Genomic DNA, 17,260 nt, shown 5'->3' with positions numbered 1-17,260 from the left:
GAGATGGAAGGTGATGAGTGGTACCATATAGGAAGTGAGAGAGGTACTGAAATGGGAGATGAGAGAGCTACAGACATGGAGGTAATGGGGGTCCCCTATGGAAAGTGATGGCAAGGTACAGAGATGGGAGGTGATGTGAGTACAGAGAAGGAGGTGTGGACTAAAATGGGAGGTGATGGGGTCTCCGGGATGGGAGGTGACAGGAGCTCTGAGATGGAATGTGAAGGAGGGAGTCAGATGGGAAGTGATGGGGTTTTACATGGAAATGAAATAAAACAGGAAGAGGGATGGATATAGAGGTAATGAGAGTACAGGGATTGGAAGTTATGGGGTGTGGTGATGGGAAATGATGGAGGCACAGAGAATACAGAGGACAGAGATGGAAGGTGGCAGGTACAGAGGTGGGAAGAGACGGCAGAGAGAGAATCATAGGAGTCTAAGATATGAAGTGATGAGGAGACTGAGGTGGGAGATGACGGAGGGCAGAAACAGGAAGTGATTGAGGTCAGAAATGGAAAGTGATGGGGTCTGAGAGGGAAGGTGAAGCAGGTTTTGAGATGGAGGGTTATGCGGTGCTGAGATAAGAGGTGATAGTAAGTGGAAAGTGACAGAGGACTGACACAGGAGGTGATGGGGAGACTGGGATGGGAGGTGAAGGGGAGACTGGGCTGGGGAACGTAAATTCCAAGGAATAGGGCTACAGAGGTGAGAGATGCTGGGGATCAGAGATGAAGAGGTGTAGAAAGGAGAAGCCGGAGATGAAGGGAACCAGGCTGGGAGGATGATGGGACAGTGGAGTGAGCTGATTGTTTGGGAGGTGGTGGAAGGACAGTAAGGGGAAAAGAAGGGAAGGTTGCTGGAGGGACAGAGGTGAAATAGAGACAGATATGAGGAGGTGGCAGAGGAAGAGATGGGACATGTCAGAGGCAGAGATGATAGAGGGGACAGAGGTGGGAGGGTGGTTGTTGCAGGACAAAGACAAGAAGATGACAGTGTACAGAGACGCTAGACTGACAATGTGAAGGTGAGGGTGAGGCAGAGGTGGAGGTAAACCAGATGGAGAAATGAGAAGGGCAGAGATAGAGGAGGTGATGAGGAAGAGAAACCCGGAAGGGAGAGCTGGACGGAGAGGATGAAAGGGCAGAGATAGAGCGGTGATGGAGGAACCGGATCAGGAAGGTGATAAACCAGAGGTAGGAACCAGGAGGTGAAGGTGAGGCAAGGAATGAAAGTGATGAAGACAGAGACGAAGTGAGAAAGGGACGCGGGTGGTGGTGGTGGGGTGATGGAGAGGCGAGGGTGGGGCTGAGAGGATGGGAGTCAGAGATGGTAGGTGAGGGGCACTGGCCCGCAAAGCGGAGGGGCCGGGCCTCAGCGCGCACAGGCAGGGGTGCGGCCCACGGGGCCAGGGCCGCGCACACGGGAGGTCCCGGGGGCCAGCCGGCCAGCCGGCATCGAAGCGCCACTTACCGTGCCCGCCGCGGGTGAGGAAGGGCATGCGGTTGATGGCGATGGGCACGGTGCCGTGCTTGCTGTGGAAGTGGTGGACGTGGTGGGTGGTGCTGAGGCTAGAGGACACCCGGGCCCCCTCGGCCGCCCCCAGCAGAAGCAGCAGCAGCAGCAGCAGCGGCAGCAGAGGTGGTGGCGGCGGCGGCGGCGGCGGCGGCGGCAGGGGCCCGGCCAGGGCGGGGGGGCGGCGCGGGCACCCCCCCGGCCCGCTCCCCCCGGGGGGCATTTCGGCCCGGGGGCGGCCGCCTCACAGCCCCATGGCCGGGGGCGGGGACGGGGGGTTGCGCAGCCCCGCGAAGCCCCCCTCCGGCTCCCAGCCCCAGGAGGGGGGGTAGGGGTGAAGAGAAGGAAAACCAGAGCCCAAGCCTCGGTCTGGAGCCAACGAAATCAACTGGATCCCGCCGGGGAATCCGGGGTCCGCGGAGCGGTAACGCCAAGGTCCAGGACGCCTGGGTCCATCGCGAGAAGCTAAGGGTCTCGCCGCATCCCGGCGGGGTCGGAGCGGCACAGAGGGCCGTCAGAAACCCGGGGGAGCGCCCGGGGGAGGGGGCATGGTGCCAGGTGGAGAGGTAGGGGAGTCGCGAGGGCCAAGCAGGGAGGGGAGAGCGGGGGAAATCCTGCGGAAAAACCGAGCCAGGGATGGGGACTGGAGGAGAGAAGCGGGAGACCGACGAAGACTAGGGCCGGCCGCGCCGCTGCTGCCGCTGCCGCCCGACGGAGGCCCGGGGAAAGGAGGGAGCGGCCGGGGGGAGGGGGGGCGGGAGAAGGGGGAAGGGAAGCAAATCCGGGTGAGGGGGGAATGAAGGGAAGAGAGGAGGGGAGAGGAGAGGAGGGGAGCGGGGCTGAGCAGAGGAAAAGCGCGAGCCTGCGAGATTCCGGCGGAGAGATGGAGGCAGCGGAGTGTTGCTGCAGAGGCTGAGAGGGCTGGAAGGGAGAGGGAGGGAGGGAGAAAGGGAGGGAGGAAAGGAAGGGAGTGAAGAGGAGAGGGGAGGGGGAGCGCGGGAGGAGGAGGGGGCAGGGCGGAGGGACCAGAGCGGCTCCCGATCTGCGGGCAGCGCTGGGCAGCTCCGCCGCGCGGCACCTGGCTAGCCCGCTCCGCGCTCGCCTCTCCTCTGCGCGCGCCCCACCCCTCCCCCGCGCCCGGGCGCGCGCTCCTCTCCCAACCCCTCCGGAGAAGGGGCCCTGCTGAATAATTGAACAGGACTGAGGCTAGCAAGGGAGGCCGCGTTCTTCCTCCTCGTCCCCTCCCCCCGCACCTGGACGAACCCCAATAGTGCTCGCTGGTCCAGCGCACAGAGATGTGGCCACCACCACCTCTACACGTATCCCTCAGAACACACGTGCACGCTCAGATGTGGACAGGCTTGGGTCTGGAGGCAGCCACGTGCCCATACAGGCACCAGTGTGCACGCACGCACACACAGGCTCAGACATATACATGCACACATGTGCTCACAGACACTGGCACACGAACTCACACTCAGCCAAGCGAGTACATGTGCTCACAGAGGCACACATGTGCACCTACATACATGTTTGGTCACAGGCAATGAATGGCCAACTTACACACAGACACCTCCTCCCAGGTCACCTCCAAAACCAGGGTCACCCACATGCATACAAACAATGCACCCAGAGCCTCAAAGGTACTCAAGAGTAAGACACGCCACAGATATACAGTCTCCTCACCACCTCCCCAAAACGGTGCTCCCCTACCACTTGCACAGCCCTCCTGGACTCCTCCAATCCTTCCTCTCCACTCCCCTTGCCCCTCCCCCAGCCTCAACCTCTGGGTGGGGGGCAGTTCCACCACACCTGTCTGCTGAGTGTCCCACTTGGAACAAAACACTTCCTGGGCCACTTATGTCCAGCTGAGGAAGCCACTTCTCCTTCTAGGTGCCCCTCCACTGGGATCTGCCCCCCCCCCCGACTTTTGGTGACCTCTGGGAAGCATCTGTCAGAGTCCAAGAGGTAAGTGCAGGGCAGCTCCCTTCCCTTCATCTGGATGCCACCTCCACACTCACATCAGCCTGGGCTCCATAAGAGGATGCTCTGCTGGGACACGGGGAGAGGGGGGGAGGGGGGGGAGGCAGAGGGTAGAGAAGGAGGAAAAGAATCAGGGAGGTGGAGACGGGACCTGGAAGGAGCCAAAGAAACAGTGCAGTAGAGTGAGGAGAAGTGGTGAAGAAAGGACAAAAGGAAGGGGGAGACGTGAGAAAGGGGAGGGAGTATGGTGGGGCTGGCTCCTGCTTATTGATTCTGAATTCCATTTTGGAGCAAAAACTGTCACCGTGAGCCCCACACGTGCTGCGCCCAGCTCTTGGATGCAGTCAGGACCCTGGACAGCTCCTCCGTCCCTGCTGCCACCTCCACAACCTTGCTAAATACCAGGGCCCTCTTTGGCCCCCAGCCCTTCAGATGTGAAGAAAGGGGTCCTCAGAGGCACCCAAGAGGGGGCTCTGAGGTGGTGCATGGCCCCACGAAGGAGGAGAGACTGCAGGCTGGGGCCTCCGGAGCCTTGTCCTCCTGCCCTCTCCATCTCATGTTTGTGCCCCTGGTTCTGGAATACAGACCAACGCAGCTCTGAGCCGGCAGAAAATTTATGGTCCCAGAGGAGGGGAGGGAGGAGCTGGTGGCAAGAGGAGAGGAAAGGAAACCGCCTAGAGGCCAATCAATATCAGTGAGTGGGAAGTGGAGAGAGTGGGAGGGGGTGACGCTGGGGAGCAAGCGGGGAGACAGAGGGTAAGAAAGAAGGGAGAGACAGGGGTGTTCAAGAGATCAATAGAGGCCGCAGAGATGAACAGAGCAAGTGGAGAGGTGAGACACAGACAGGGGGGCAGAGATGGGGAAGAACTGACTGCCTAGGAGAGGCCCAAGACAGGCTCTGAAAGACGAAGCAGCAAGCAGGCCCGAGGGGAGCATCTGGTCCGGAACCTCAGTCCTGGGCTTCTGGCCACACGTTAGGAAGTGTCCCTCCTTTTAGCTTCCTTCCTCTCTCATTTCATATTCTCTTTTTCATTCTCTCTCCACTTTCCTCTCTCTCATAGCAGAGATGGGTTCTCTCCCTCTGATCTCTCCTTTCCCTTCCCATAGCAGACTCCTGAGCCGTAAAGGGACACAGAGGTCCAGTCGCCCCCCAGGTGTAGTTCCCATGTCACAGATGAAGAAATTGAGACCACAAGTGGGGTGTGGTCCTGAAGGCTGTCCTGAAGGTTGGACCTCTCCTCATCCCAGTGTCCTCGCCACCAGACAGCTCCACACCCCAAGCCCAACCCTTTGAGGACACCCTCCTCCCTCTCTTCAGGTGCAGGGCCCCTTGGTGCCCAGTGGTGACCCAGGGCCTTCACACTCAGGGGCCAAGCGAACTGGAGAGGTTCCTGCTTGACCTTGTGCATCAGTAGGGGCCCAAGAAGACCAGCCACAGAGATACAGCATGGACATGAAGCAGAGCCAAGCGTGGAGAATCCAGAGGAGGTACAACCCCAAGAGAAGAGGGGGTTGTGGCTTGGAAAGTCCTGGCAGATCCCCCGGCCCCCAGATTCCGGCCCTGCCCTTTAGGGGCAGAGATCTCAGAGGTCCCCCAGCCCCGGCGCTTGGAGAAGCAGCACGCAGAGCCCCGCCAGCTTCCAGGTTGCACCCACCTTGTCTTTAACTCCATGGCTCACTCAGGCTCTGCCACCAGACACGCAGACCAGTGCTCGGGGATAGTGACACTTCCCAAGACATGCCCTGCTCCCCAGCCCCAACTCTCCCTGCCTCCCACCTGCCTGGAAACTAGAGAAGTTGCTCTGGCCTCTCTTCCCACCCCTGCTGAAAGATGGCATGACTCTCTAAACCTCTGTCCATCTCTATGCCCCCTTCGAGAAGGCTCCACCACGTGGGAGTGTAGTAGTGATAATGGGCAGCAGAGCTTCTTAATCCTGATCCCCTGCACCTGGGCAAGAAATGCCCACCATGGGTACCACCAACACTCCAGGACTGAATGAGCAGCAGGGGGTAACTGAGTCAGGAGTGCCTAGGTCCTAGCTGTGCCCTACACCAGCACCCTGTGACTTAGGTCAAAGACTGCCTCCTACTGAGGCCTCAGTTTCCTCATCAGTTAAATAGGACAGTTGGTCTCGATCCCACTGCCTGCTCTGAGGAACAAATTAAAGGGCTTTGTAAGCTGCAAAACACTAAACAATCAGTGGGGATTGTTACTATTAAGCAGCAAAGTTGCCGCCATCTCCAGATCTCCTGTGCACAGCTTAGCGAGCTGCGGAGGAAGAGGCCCATCTCCAGCCATGTCTGTATTCCCCGGCAGCCCCTGAGCTGGCCGTGGTCTGGGGGCTTCAGAAGGTACAGAGAGCGGCAGGTCAGCCAAGGAAAATCCTGGGGACAGGGTGGGGATGTGGAGGTACTTCAGGGCGGCCATGCCTGAGAGCACCAGGAAAGTGCTGAGGGAGACGGGCTGGAGATTCTTCCAAGGAGAAGGAAAAAGCAAGACGTGCCCAAGAGGCCAGTATCTGGAACCAGTAGGCTTATCCCACAAGAAGCTCGGGACTCTGCCCAGATGACTAAGGCTCCACAGTGTGGCACGGAGGCAAAGGCGCTGACCCCATTCTTAGCCCAGATCCACTATTAACTACTCTAGAAATCCACTGACCCCTCCAGGCCTTGGTTTCCACCTTTGTAAAATGGAGAAGCCCTGTCCTCCTGCGTGTGTGTGTGCATGTGCGTGTGTGTGTGTGCGAATGTGTGTGTGTGTATCTTTTCCCAGGCAGCTGTCTTGTCCCATCCCTGCTCTCTGAGCAGGGCTAACCTGGAGGATACCTGAGAAGGCTGCACTCTCTCCAGCCGCTGCCCCCAGACCCATCATCCGAGGGAAACTCTAAGCACCCCCTCAAAGAGGAGGTAGCCTCTCCCCCCTTCCTGCCCCAGCTGCCTGCCCTCTGCCAAGCTCCAACCAGCTGCTGGCCACCAACCACGAGGGACTGGAAACTGCTGCTGAAGCTGCCCTCTCGGGGGAGGGGCCTCAAACAGCCAGGGAGGAGAAGAACCAGGCGAGGACACTAGGGAGTGTCCTTGTGGCTCCAAGGGACAACCAGCAGCTGGGATTCTTGGGGGGAAAAAGAGGGAACTGCACACCGGTGTCCTGGGAAGCCAGCTCTCCAGCGGCCTGGCCTCCTGGGACTCTCCTGAGCCTGCCCTCTGGGGCGTGGGCCTCCTCTGGGCAGGAAATAACAGGCTTCCACTGCACGCTTCTGAGGGCACTGGAAGAAAGGGGGTACAGGTCGACAAAAGCCCCCCACCCTGTGAAATAGTGTGTATGTGTGAGCTACAAGTACAGCATGTAAGACCACCGCCAAAATCACACGGGGAGAGCAACAGAGGCTGACACCCTTGGTTACGGGTGAAGGGAGCAGTGTCCTACCAGCTCAGAACGAGGAGGGCCATCTATCCACAGATCGCCCCAGAGGCTCAGGCAGCAGCAATCCTGCATGGGCCCAAGAGAAGACGCCAAGCGGCAGCCAGCAACTCAACCTTGGGCTCTCGTGACAAGGAGGGATGAGAAGGAAGCAAGCAGCACAGTTCTCAGAGACCCTCCCTCCTCCAGAGCAGTCCCTAGGGCTAGGCATGGGCCAGGACCTCCCCCTGGCACCCCCACCCGTCCCGGGCACTCACGGTCATTGCAGACAGGGCCCCCATAGGAAGTCATGGTGCAGTCGCAGGTGAAGCCGTCCCATTGCTGCAAGCAGACGCCCTGGTTGGCACAAGACTCTTCGGTGCAGGTGGTGCTGGGGCCTGGAAGAGGCAGGAGGAAGGAACACCCCCCCGCTCAGCCAAGCCCCCTCCATCCCCAAGAAGTGTGGAAGCTTCAAGGCCAGGCCCTGCTCTCAGTTCAGCCAGGCTGAAAGGGCCAAGTCCCGACAAGGGGGTGGGGGTGGGGATGGGGTATTCAAGGATAGCTAGGCTTGGCCTTGAACTGTAATAAGGGGCCAGGATGGGAGACAACAGGAAGGGGAAGTGACCCTTCACCCCCGCCCCCCCGTACCCCTGCCCCAGAGCTGTAGGGACAGATTCCTGGAAGGCCACTCTGCTGCCCTGGTCTGCCTCTGCAGCTGGCCCTCCTGCAGCCTGCAGGGTCACACCTAACTCCTCCACGCTACACTCACCGTCACAGCCCCTCTCCACCTGCCCGATGCGGTGCAGGGCGTCGGCGATGAGGTCTGGGAGGCGCCCGTTGAGGTCCACCGAGGCCAGGCAGCCCTGAAAGCCGTCCCGGGAGGCCACCAGCTTGGGCAGGTTGCTGAACATATTCTTGCTCAGACCACCAATGTATAACTCCCCTGCAAAGGGAGCAGGGTCAAAACCCAGGCATCCCAGTCCCCGTTCCCCTCACAGGACATCAGCATCCAGCTGTCAGGTCCTCCTGGCCTGTGGTGGCCTATCCCTTTCTTTACAGAGATCCAGCGACCTGCATATCCCCACCCCCCACTTCCTTCTTCCTTCACTTTGCCATCTGTCTGCTCCCCTCCCTGAGAAGCCCAGATGCCTGGGGGAGGGGGGTGAGCAGCTGGAGGAACCTGCTCCATGCTCTCTCCCACACATCTGATTCCAGTTCCGGCCTGTAATCAGGCCCTTTCATAGATGTGCAGGCCCGATCCCCTCCACCCCCACTCCCTCCCTTCTGAAGTCTCCCGTTCCCAGAATTCCTTTAGGCCTCTCCCAGCCTCCCCCAACTCTGAGTTCTCTCCTGGGGGCTCTAAGCCCAGCTCCCTTCCACCAACAACTAGGGCTTGGCCTGGGGACCCTGGGGGCGACTGGGAAGAAGTTCTCCTCAGGGAAACCACACATCACTGCCTGGCCACAGCACACTTAACTCCTTGGAAGTCTCAGCTGCCCCATACAGAGCTTCAGCAAGACACCAGTCAATCCTGCTGCCTTGGCCTTTGTCTCAATACAACACAAGACCTGCCCAGGCCACCCCTGGGTTTGCTGCCAGTTGGATTATCTGTGACACATCGCCCCCTTCTGGGAGCAGGGAGAATTGGCAGCATTATGCCTCCCGATCTCGCCCAGGATCTGACCAGGCTTCTAGTTCCAGCTCTGCCTCCAGCTCGCTTTGTGACACAGGCAAGCCATCTAGCCTCTCGAAGTTTCCATTTCCTCCTCTCCAAGAGGGGGGTGAATTCAATGGTCTCTGAGGACCCTCCCCCAGCCTGAACAGTCTGAGTCACATTGACATCCAAGGGTCTCTATGGGGCTGAGGGCTGCTTTGGGCGTGTGAAGAGGTCGCTCACGTTGCCTCAGTGGGCCCTGGAGAAGCTGCAGGCCTCGCCCTCACTCCTGTTCCAACACCCCGGCCTCTAGGCTCACCCTCCTCTTCCCTGCTCTCTCAAACACCCATTCTGGGGGCAGGCAACAACGGCTTCCATAGCTACTAAAGAGGCCCTGGGGAATGTGGGACCCTGGTGGGACACAGAGCCCACTGGGGGAGCCTGGGTCCAAAAAAGTCCCCCAGAGTTAGCCCAGCCAATGCCAGAGGTATATGACCAGGGCAGCATGGAGGGCCCCAGGGACTGCTACTCCCCCCGCCCCTCCTCCCCTGCCCCCTCCCACCCCACCCAGGGGAGGCATCTGCCAGGACACTAAGCTCCCTATTCACTCTCCAGCCCTCAACCAAGGCAGGCTTCTCAACCTTGGAGGTCCAAGAGGTCTTTGGAAGCCCTACTCCTAGCTCTAGAGTGAGGCCATCCTGCAACCAGGCTTTCAATATTTGAGAGGGCAGCCTCAGAGGAGAGCTGAGAAGAACTTTGACAGGGAAGTGTCAGGCTGGACAGAGTGGAGAATGGGAAAGAGAGATGGAAATCATGAGCGGGGAAGAGGGAGAATCACACGAGTGAAAGAGCATCCCGGGTCGGGGATGATCTTGCTGGGTCGCGGGGTGTCTGGGCTAGGGCCAGGCCTTCTCCAGAGGCCCCAGGCCCCACCTTTGAGATCGAGGTTTCGGGCGCCATTGGAGTGCTGCGTGACAGTGCGGGAGTCAATCTTGAGCGTGTGCACGTTGCCTGGGTCCCTGGACACCACCACGTTGTGCCACTGGTTGTCATTGACTGGTTTGTCTGAGTTCCCCTTCATCAAGGACGGGCCATTCCCCAGGTCAAACACGTAGTGGATGTACCTGCCCCACGGTAGGGAGGAGACACTGGGTCAAGGTGGGGGCGGTGCTGGGAAGGCGGGGTAAGGAGGAGCTACAGCTGGCAGGGGTCCTAGGTGCCAAGGGAGGAAGGGGTAGAGAGGGAGACCCCATAGTGGAGGGACCCGAACCAACAGCAGGAGGACTCTGGTGTGCGGTCCTGTCATGGGGACAATGTGAGGAGGGAGGGTCACAGAGGAGCTGGCTCCTGTGACAGACCCAGAAGAGGAGCTGGTGGGGGGAGAGGTTTGTGGGGGCAGCAGGAGCCTCTGGGGGCTGGGACAGAGCTGTTCTAGGGTGAGGTCCTCTCAGGCAAGAGAGGCCACAGGGACATGGCCCTGTCTTCTGCCTGTAGAGAGGGCCGGAGAGCCTGAGCCAGGACAGGAAACGGAGAACAGATATAACTGGGAAAGCCCTGGAAGGAAGTAACTGGGGAGCCACCAGGGTGGAAGAGGGGTGCTGCTTCTCCATCTTGGCTGGTGGCTGGGGACCCGAATCTTGCCCTGTGGTTTGGGGACATTAGACACTCCAGCCAGTGCTGGGGGAGCTATATCCTGGTCAGCAGGGGGAGGGGACCACTTCCTCGACAGCGGGGCCATGCCCAGCACCTCACCCCTTGACCAGCTCGATGACAATGAAGTCATTGCCGTTGCCCGAGTTGAACAGGAGAAGCCCGTCGGGGGCTGTGGTCTTGAACTGGAAGAAGAGGTGCATAGAAGCATAAGCTTGGAGCGTGGCGAGCGCCAGGTAGCTGCTGCGACTCTTGAAGGTGACAGGATCGGCCACGATGGCACGCAGGCCAAAGCGCGCGTTGAGCTCGCAGTAGGTGATGTCGCCATCCTTGCACTGGTCCATGTAGGGCTGGCCGTTGAACATCAGCCCGCTCAGGTGCCCGATGAAGTTGGAGGGCACCACGGAGATGAAACGCCGCTCCGTCATGATGCCCGTCTCGATGTTGTGGAACTCCAGCCGCGTGTGGGCTCCTGCCATCTGTCCTGCTCGGGACAGGACACCGAGATGAGGGGGGTGGCTTTGGGGCACAGACTGTAGGGTCATTCTTGGGGCTGGGCCTTGGGGCCCCAGGAGCCTCCCCTCCACACAAGGGCCACACGGGAGAGACATCAGCAGATGCCCTCAGGTAGGTGCTGGCAACAAGCGCAGCTCCTGGGTCCAGGAGGAGTCGTGGGACTCGTTAGTCCTGGGCTGACAGGCCTGCAGGGAAATGCTGCCTGCGGGGAGCTGAAACGGTCCCTGGGGTCCAGGGCCCCATAATGTACCACCCTCGAGGGAGAGATGGCAGCAGCGCCTTGCCAGAATGCTGCCCTAGGCAGTGGTCACCAAGAAGAACAGGGCCAAGCACAGGTCACTAGAGACGTGTCCACCTCCCTGGTCCCAGACCACCTACCCTCCACGGTCACGTTGTCCACAGACAGCTGCAGGCTCTTGCCACGCCGCACCACCCTCACCGTGTGCCACTCATTGTCATTGAGCTTGTGCCCCGCAAAGAGCGTCTCGGGGCCTTTACCTGCGGCACCAAGGGGGGAGTGAGCATGGCGCCCACACACGCTCGCATGAGGCTTCATGTACCACCCCAGGCACACAGAGCCTCACCACTACACACACGTGTGCATGCAGGTACACACGCCACCTACGGCACATATTCAGTTGTGCCACACACCCATGCACACAGGTACACACACTCACACAAGACATAAACCCAGACACCCTCAGTCCTGCCACTTTGTGCAACTTCCCAGGGTGCCATTCGAATAGAATCCAATGTGAATGTGCCTCCGGAATTGTGCCCTGAGGCCCTGCACACAGACACTCACACTACAACCAACATACTATTCTCAAGTCTTCTAAGGACCTTCAATGTCAACGTGTATAGCCAGCAGCTAATTCCCAGCGTGTAGGCATAGGCCTAACTTTCAAAAATACACAACCTTACCACACCCCCAAATGTGAATATGCGCTCACATCTTCATTGCTGGCAGCGAACCTTCCACACAGACACACAGCTCCCCCATCTACAGAGGGACCCAATGTGACCTTTCTGCACAAACTCCACACCCCCAGACAGGCAACCACACACACAACATCTCCAGCATGGCCAGAGAGGGGAATGTTTCTTAGGAATTATGGCCATTTATTCAAGACCAGGACTAACTGCTTGCAAGTCTAAGACAAAACATATTTATCTTTGGAATGGTGTTGAACTTTGCATCACTTCCAGGTCACCCCTGGGCCCCCCCAGCATTCTCGCCAGCGGGGAAAGGCTTCACCACGCATGCGCATGCAGGTACCAAACACACACACGCGCTGAGCACACACAGCCTCTCTGCCTGCGCCTGCCATGTTCCTTTGCTCTTGCGTGACCTCAGGGCATGCCATGCAGAAACACTCTTGGAGACTGAGCATTGAGCCAGGCACACCGGGATGCTCAGAAATGTCCACGCCCGCTCTTCATCCCACCCCTGCTGAGTGCCTCACTGTCACCTCTGCAAGTCCCCCTATTTGGCAGAAACTCAGCCCCCACGGACACAGGCTATGGAGGGGCTGCACTGTGAGGCCCTGACCATGCTCACCTCGCGCCCTCATCTACTTTCCCGTGGACCTCGCCCTCCCCCTGGTGGCCACCTCTGGAGATGCAGCGGGATATCCCAGCCCCTCTCGGGCTCCTTCCTGCCCGTAGGGTGATGGGTGTCCTGCTACAGGTGCCACCAAGTCTTCGCCCCACCCTCCTGAAGACTTGAGATGCCAAGGTTTCCAGTCTTCCCCTTCAGACCCAGTGAGCATGCTGACCCCGTATCCTCCACCAACTCTCCCTGGTTCGGCTTCATTTGGCCCATTCTGCCCTCCACAACCACACCACCCCATCCGCCCCAGGCCAGCTCCCCTCCCTACACCCACTGCCCAACCCCCACACAGCCAGTGATGAAGGCTTCCCCTCCCCCCACCGTCCCTCCCCAGATCCCCGTGTCCAGCGTCCCAGGCCCCTTGGGAGTCTGCAGAAGAAGAGGGAAGCCACTTACTGGGTGCGCAGCCGACGCGCAGGCAGTCTGGGGGGCCATGGGGCGGGCAGAGGGGGAGGGGAGACAAAAAGGCAGAACAAGTTTTTTTTTTTTTTTTACATCCTTCACAGGGAGGGGTGTCTGCGGGCGGCGGTTCCCCCCAGGGCCACTTTCCGGGGACCACGCGTGCCCAGGTGCCCTCTCCCCTTCCTCGGTTGGACCCCTGTCCCTCCTGCCCCCAAGAGGGCTCCGACCCTCCCCAGAACTGGGAGGCAGGGCAGTCAGGTGATGGGAAGAGGGCTTGCGTCTCCCTTCTTAGAGGGGCCCAGGCCTCTCCTGTCTGAAGGAGATGGGCACCATGGGAATCCCAGTCGTACAGGGGATCAATGCAGGGCTGAGGGCTTGACCAACCCCACATCTCCCCATCTCTAGGAGGGAGATGGGTGGGATGGCCAGAGTTCCTGCAGCCCTGCTCTGGGACGACTCCCCGCTCAGAGCCCAGGTTGTGACATGTCACTCTACTGCCCTCTGGGCTCTGAGCTAAATGGAGGGGTCTGCCCCAGGGCCCCCTTCCCGTGGCCATACACCTCCCAAAGTCCCAGGGGGCTAGCACCACCCCTACAGGAACCTTCCTTCTACCCTTCCTAACCTGGAGGATGCCAGGCTGCCACTGGGAACCGGGGTGGTCCTTCACCCTGAAGAGGAACTAGTATTAATCCATTTTCCTAGGGAGGGGCCAAGGCCTCACAGACGGGGACACTGAGGCCCCCAAAGTATGACTCCTGAGGACACACAGCAAGTCAGGGACAAGCAGGTACCATAAATAAAATCTCTTGCCCCTTCCCCAGTCCAGCATTGCTATCCTCCAACTCCAGGCTGGGAGGGCCCCACGTGGTTGGAAAGCACACTGTCTACACAGAGCTGCAGCCTGGGGCCCCAGGGCCTCTGGCCTTCCTGCTGGTGGAACACATTACCCACAACATGAGAGTCGGCCAGCCTTGCAAAGGGAACAGAGCACTAGGGTCCTACAAAGTTGGGGATCAAGGCACTTTGGACGCCTGCACTGCTCCATCAGACCCAGACAGCCTGGGGCTGCAGAGTCCTGGACAGGCAGGCAGAGGAGCTGGGTCCTAATCTCATTATGTGACAGTGGCAAATCTCCTCTCTAAGCCTCAGTTTCCCTCCCCCTGAGCTGAGGGGCTTGAACAAGAGGATCCAGAGCTGGAGCAAGAAACGTGTTCACTGGGCTGGCCCTTGCCTTTCAGAGAGGGGTAAGTTCCCAACAATATCCTAGCAGCCTGTGGCTCTTCCCAGAACAGGCTCTGCTCACAGCCCCAAGGCCCAGGAAGCAAAGGGGGCTGGGGGCATCTGGCACACCCTGGGCCCCTGAAGGTTCCTGCAGTGGAGGTAAACAGATTCCCCTGTGGCTCTGGGGGGCACGGGCCCCTCGGGCAGTACAGCTGAGCTCCACACGCGTTGTCAACCGCAGCAGAAGAGTGGGGGAGCAGCCGGGACCCTGAGCCACAGCCTGGCACCAAGGGAGGGGCAGAGGAGGCAGAGGAAGGTCAAGGGGCAGATACAGGGGGAAGTGAGAAGCCACAGTGAGAGGAAGGAAGTCAAGAGGGTACAGAGAGAAAAGAGGAAGAAAAGGGGGAGCAGAGGGAAGGAGAAGCGGGACAGAGGGGGAAGGGGAGGAATGTTGGCGGGGAGGAAGGGAGGGTGCCGGGCTTGGATTCAGGTCACGGGGGCTCTCTTGGGGCCAGCAGAGTCTTCTCCAATGAAGGGTCCAAAAAAGAAAAAATGGGCCTGGAAGGCAGGCCGATGCCCTGTTGGGAAAAAGCCCAGGGAAGAGCTCAATTCTTTCCCTCCCCAGCAGGGGAGCACCAGGAATGGGGGGGTCCATCTGTCCAGAGAACAGGTGTCAGCTCCAGGCCCACCCCCTGCAGTGACCCCACCCTCAGAAGCCCCCACTCCAGTGGGGAGGAAAGCGAACACCCCTTGAAGATGGGCACCCCAGGAGGGAGCCAGCACCATCCCGGCGGAAAGCCAGGAATGGCGAGTGAGTGAGAGAAACGTAGCCCTCCAGCGCACACCCCTGCCCAGAGCACAGCTCAAGGAGCAGTAGCTGGTACCCTCTTAACTAGTAACCTGCACCTCAAGTTCAGGGAACGGATGGAAGTGACTGGTCTGCGCAGACACACCAAGGCCCTGGCTGGACATGGAGACCAGAGTGAGGGTATGAATGTGTGATGGGACGGGTGGGAAAAAGTCATCTGCATGGAAAGGAACTCAGGGTGAAGAACCCGGGATCCCCGTCCTGTGCCCCACCTAGCCCCCCACCCCACGGATTGGAGACAGGCGGTGAGGGGGCCAAGGCTCCTATGCAAGGAGCCCGCTGGCCGGCATCTCATCTCGGAAATGATACTGCAGAGTGGCCACATGCACTCCTGGGGCAGAGCTGTCCCCCCAGTAGCCCACCCTGTAGAAGCGGCTGGAACTACCACCCCGCCCCAGTGGGAACAAGGTGCCCTCCCAGGGCCCCAGGGATTAGAGGGCTTTGAGATGTAATGTGTGTTTAGCCTGGCTCACAACATGAAGGAGAGTTAGACTTGCTCTGTACGGCCCACGAGGGCAGAACTAGGTCCACACATGGGAATTTCAGGAGACACTGTTGACACCAAGGAAGAATGACCCGATGATTAGAATGGCCATCTCAGAGGTCGGGAGGTCCTGACACGGAAGGATCTGAGCACAGGTGGAGAGCCTCCCTTGGAGGGGGAAGGCACGGGCGATTCTCACAGGGGGCGGGCTTAAGGAGGGGACTTCTAAGGGCCCCTCCAGCTCGAAGATTCTTCATTACAGTGCTCCCTTCATGGCAGCCTCACTGACAGCTGGGACCACGTAGGCACACCTGGTGGAGGGCAACTCCAGGGAGGGTGATGAGGGGACAGGCTGGGCTGGGCACTGGCCCGAGAGGCCATACCCAGGGCAGAAGGAACCCAGGAACCCAGGTCACACTGGAACAGGTGAAGAATCCAGGGGACTCTACTGTCCTCTAGGAACAGAGATCAACTACCCTGCTCAAGGGCTGTAGACAGTAGACCTCAGGGTACTTGCTCAGTGCCCACAGATGTGGTGGAGGCCAGGAGACGGGGCAGGAGGCACGATCCAGTTTCTCTGGCATCCTCTGCCTGGACGGAGGCCTAGCAAACACCTGTCTCCTGAGGCTGCACTGAGTGCCTCCCCACAACCGTCCCACCAAGTGGTCACTGACAGCCTCAGCTCCCTCTTCAGGACCAGCTCCAAGTCTGTGTCCTTCCACTGAGCACCTCAGCTGCCTGCGTGAGGCCAGCTTCCCTCCCTACAGGATGAGAGCACAAGGCCAGAGACCAAGCCTCGTTAGGCTTCTCTCCGATTCCTGGCAGCGAGTCCAGCCTGGGACCAGGGCCTCAGTGGTGTTGCCTGTCTGTGAGGCCCTGCAGGCCCTGGGGAGCAAGCAGGATGGGGATCAGGATGGGGCTCCTGAGGCGGGGGCCAGACTGGGTCAGGCAGTGTGGAAGCAGGCCCCAGGCCTGGCTCTAAGCTTAGCTCCCTGTCCCAGTGAGATTTTCCTTCAAGAAGGCTGGGGGAGTCTACGCATGGGTCTTGCATCTGTATAATGTCTTCACTCTCATTATTCCACTGGACCCTCAAAACCTCCACAGAAAGCAGGCAGAGTGAGGATTCTTATGCCCACTTTACCGATAAGAAAACAGAGGCCCAGAGAGGGGGAATGACTTAGCCAGCAGGTAAGGAGACCAGGGCTAGAACCCAGATCTTCCGGCCCCCGGCCCAAAGCTCTTCCCACTGCAGCCTGAGGCTGGGTGTCCGTGTGGCTCACACAGCGGCCACACGCCTCCCTGTACGCACATCACTCAGTGTTTGTGGACAGATGCGTCTGCTCTCAGCTTATCATGAGCTGTTAGAGATGGCATCTCTGTGGATGGGGCCGGGGACAGCCAAGGGTGAGAGGCAGGTGGCAGGACTGTCCTGCTGGCTGTCAGCCTGAGGGCCATCTTGTTCTCTAACTTCTGAGTACTATGTGACACAGACAGAAAAGCATGTCCATGGGAAGGAGAGGGTGGATCCTAAGGGTGATATGTCCCCAGGGCCACCAGAGAACATTGTCCTGGCAAAGGACGCTGCCTCCTGTCTGAACTAAAGGAACCCAAGCTTCTTTGCAGGGGACCTAGGACAGTCTGAGCACGGAAGAAGCATCTGCCTTCCCTCCAGATAGAAAGCCCCAGATTTTCCCTGCTGTGTCCTCACCGAGTACAGAGCCCCATGCTTACCGCACAAGAACACACACATCCCAGGGTGAAGGGGGGTATCTCACGCTGGGTACTCAGACCTGGGCAGTCTGAGAAGCACAGGGCCACTCATGGGGTCCTGAGCTGGTGCCTTCCTCCTATGACTGCTTCCAAGGTGCCAGGGCATGTCGTAGACCCATGGAGAGTTGGCCAAAGGGTGTTTCCCATCCTGCTTTCCCCTGCAGCACTGCCACCTGCCACCCACTCTG

General features: G+C 59.4%; 1 protein-coding gene across 13 annotated transcripts in view; it reads right to left on the bottom strand.

Moving 5' to 3' along the window:
- Nucleotides 1-17,260, bottom strand: part of NRXN2 (neurexin 2) — a 108,082-nt gene that overhangs the window by 35,435 nt on the left and 55,387 nt on the right. For 7 of the 13 annotated variants that reach the window (XM_058526530.1, XM_058526522.1, XM_058526524.1 and 4 more), the window contains 6 exons: nucleotides 12,724-12,750; nucleotides 11,094-11,213; nucleotides 10,302-10,683; nucleotides 9,483-9,673; nucleotides 7,665-7,838; nucleotides 7,174-7,293 (listed from right to left, as the gene is read on the bottom strand). In XM_058526530.1, coding sequence (XP_058382513.1) covers nucleotides 7,174-7,293; nucleotides 7,665-7,838; nucleotides 9,483-9,673; nucleotides 10,302-10,683; nucleotides 11,094-11,213; nucleotides 12,724-12,750 — 1,014 coding nt within the window. Of the gene's footprint in view, nucleotides 1-1,470; nucleotides 2,227-7,173; nucleotides 7,294-7,664; nucleotides 7,839-9,482; nucleotides 9,674-10,301; nucleotides 10,684-11,093; nucleotides 11,214-12,723; nucleotides 12,751-17,260 lie in introns of those variants that run through there. The other 6 variants (XM_058526532.1, XM_058526526.1, XM_058526535.1 and 3 more) reach the window with 3 other exon arrangements.

Source organism: Diceros bicornis, chromosome 31, assembly GCF_020826845.1.
Source record: "Diceros bicornis minor isolate mBicDic1 chromosome 31, mDicBic1.mat.cur, whole genome shotgun sequence".
In the NCBI taxonomy this organism is placed as follows: domain Eukaryota; kingdom Metazoa; phylum Chordata; class Mammalia; order Perissodactyla; family Rhinocerotidae; genus Diceros; species Diceros bicornis.
Note: the sequence above shows the minus strand (reverse complement) of the source record. Positions and strands in the feature narration are given on the sequence as shown.